The sequence below is a fragment of the Nannospalax galili genome, unplaced genomic scaffold, assembly GCF_000622305.1.
Source record: "Nannospalax galili isolate Female #2095 unplaced genomic scaffold, S.galili_v1.0 scaffold127, whole genome shotgun sequence".
Lineage (NCBI taxonomy): Eukaryota > Metazoa > Chordata > Mammalia > Rodentia > Spalacidae > Nannospalax > Nannospalax galili.
Genome location: NW_008360326.1, coordinates 13,591,612 through 13,594,111, shown reverse-complemented (window position 1 = coordinate 13,594,111; position 2,500 = coordinate 13,591,612). Strand labels below are relative to the sequence as shown.

Sequence of the window (2,500 nt, the reverse complement as noted above, 5' to 3'; positions counted from 1 at the left end):
TCTTGGTTGGATTCATTTTCTCTGCCAATTAAAGAATTCAAAAACAGGAAGAATCTCAGACACAGCAGGCAACAAACTTTATTAAAAGCAAAGAAACTCACACAGAAAAACTCCCAGCAAGTGAACAGGGGTTACAAACCAGAAACGTCCAAAATTCCTAGGCTGGGGTGTGAGGGGAACAATGTGAATCTTTTAAGTGTTCTGGATAGCATAGGGCATGTTCCCTCCCCCAATTTTACAGTATTCAACTTAAACAAAGAAGAGAGGGTTGGTAGGCTCCAGTTCTAAGCTGAGATATGTTTAGAACCAGCCTTGGCTAAAGTTATCTGGAGTAGTCAGCCAGAGGAGGAGCTCAGCTAACAAGAGGAAAAGCCCCTAGGAAGAAGCAGGACATTGGCCCTTTGTTCCTTCTCAGTGGCCCTGTCTGCATGTTAGGGCTTTAGTCCCTCACTATGATGATATTAATGGAATTTCTTAATAGCTTGACTTGGTTCTCTCCTTACTCATGTCTCCCTTCTCCGTGTTGTCCTTTCCAGTGGCTGAATGTTCTGGTCTAGATAAGTTGTAAAAAGGACTTGGGGATGTTAGGTTCATAGAACTAGCATGCTTTGGCTCACAGGACCAGGCAGCACCCATGCAGTCTTTGAGCAGGGCTAACACATTTCACTTTGGATGGGCCCTCTACCTTCTTCCCTTCTGGTGTTGTTAAAACATAATGAACTCGGGACCCCAAACATCAGAACCCACGATTTGGGCCTGTAGGGTGGGAAACAGGACTGGATGGGAGAACACAGCTACTTAAGGCCACAGTCAGGTTCAAAATTATACCTCCCTTTCAGTGCACAATGTTAGGCAGGATTTCACATTACTGAGTGAACAAGAACCATACAGACCTGTAAATACTTTCCTAAAATCGTGTGGTTTTATTTGATCAGGAACCCCTGGGCTGCCTGGCTTCCCTGGTTTTCCAGGACAGAGAGGAAGGTTGGGACCAGATGGGCAACCTGGAAGAAAGGGAGAAACTGGAGAGAAAGGCTGGCCTGGCTTTCAGGGAGACCCGGGAGAGAGAGGCACGAAAGGCAAGTGGATTTAACAACACAGGGAAGTCACATGAGCTCATGTCTGGTGTTTGATAAAAAGCTATTAATATGGTTTAACGTCAAATTCTCCTCTAGGAGACCTGCGTGCATGCTCTCGGTTCCCAGGCCCATGTGGTCCTAATGCCTACCGACAAAGGTGACACCATGCATTCCATTCGGATTTTTGTATAAAGCTTATGGAGTCCAAAAGGTAGTTACTTACAAAGGCATACACCCATGGGCTCTTTTCCCCCTACGTCGTGGCTGAGCTTTTAAGAGCCACAGCCTCCAGAGCACCGCCAGCATCACTCACGGGCCTCGCCAAGATGGTGACTTCCCGCCACTTCCCAGCTTCCTCGGCATCTGTCCTTACACCCTCACCCTCATGCAATTGAAGCCGACTGATTGGGTGGGAGAGTGACTGTCTCCCTATCTGTCTATGGGGCCTATTAGGGTCCAGTGCTAGTTCTCTCAGAGGACATGCCTACCCAACATACAGTCTCTAAAAAAATGGTCTCGCCTTTAATCTTAGCACATGGGAAGCAGAGGCAGGCAGAGCTCTGTGAGTTCAAGGCCAGCCTGGTCTACATAGTGAGTTCCATCCAGGACAGCTAGGGCTACAGAGAGACCCTGTCTCAAAAAGCTCCCCCGCAAAAGAATTTTTTTAAAATGGTCTCTGGATTTCTTTAGTTCTGTGATAGTTTAGAAATTTAGACAAAATTCATTTTCCTTACCTTTCAACCTTCTTACATCTAACTAGGGTGAATGAATTGCTCTGTTATTAGAGACCTTAATAACTGGTCCTCAATGCATTGATTTATAGCCGTGGAGTTTCTCTGAGAACTTGGTCACCTGTTGGCCCCTGTCTCCTAGCCTGTTTCATTAAATCAGGAGTTGGTATACTCTGCCTGTAACGAATGTAACAGATACTGCAAAGCCTCTATTACAATGACTCACTTTGGCCTTGGAGCATGAAAATCACCAAAGACAGCACTGGGGCAAGATAAGATAAAGTAAAAGTTTGCAGCAAAGCCTTAGTTATGGGCATTGAAATTAGATTTTCATATCGTTTTTGCAAATACTTAACTTCCACAAAATATTGTTTGAAGTTTCTAAAAAAAATTTATGAGTTTATTGCCTCCTTGTATGCAAGTATACCTGTGTCTTGCAATGCCCATGGAGGTCAGAAGCAGGTGTCACATCCCTTGAACTGGAGTTACAGATGTTTGTTAGCTGCCATGTGGGTGCCGGGAATCGAACCTGGGTCCTCTGAAAGAACAGCAAGTACTCTTAACCACTGGGTCATCTCTTCAGCCCGTTTGAGGTTTTATGTTTTGAATTTCCCCCCTTTAAACATTTAAAAATGTAAAAGCCATTCATAGCTCTTAGATTATTCTCAGATTGGTGGCAGCAGGATGTGA

The 2,500-nt window shown here is 44.9% G+C and overlaps 1 protein-coding gene across 1 annotated transcript in view; it reads left to right on the top strand.

Annotated features, from left to right (window-relative positions):
• Col4a4 (collagen type IV alpha 4 chain) overlaps positions 1 to 2,500 on the top strand; it is a 158,322-nt gene that overhangs the window by 101,412 nt on the left and 54,410 nt on the right. Inside the window, exon 29 of the mRNA XM_029560007.1 lies at positions 936 to 1,079. Coding sequence (XP_029415867.1) covers positions 936 to 1,079 — 144 coding nt within the window. The remainder of the gene's footprint in view (positions 1 to 935; positions 1,080 to 2,500) is intronic.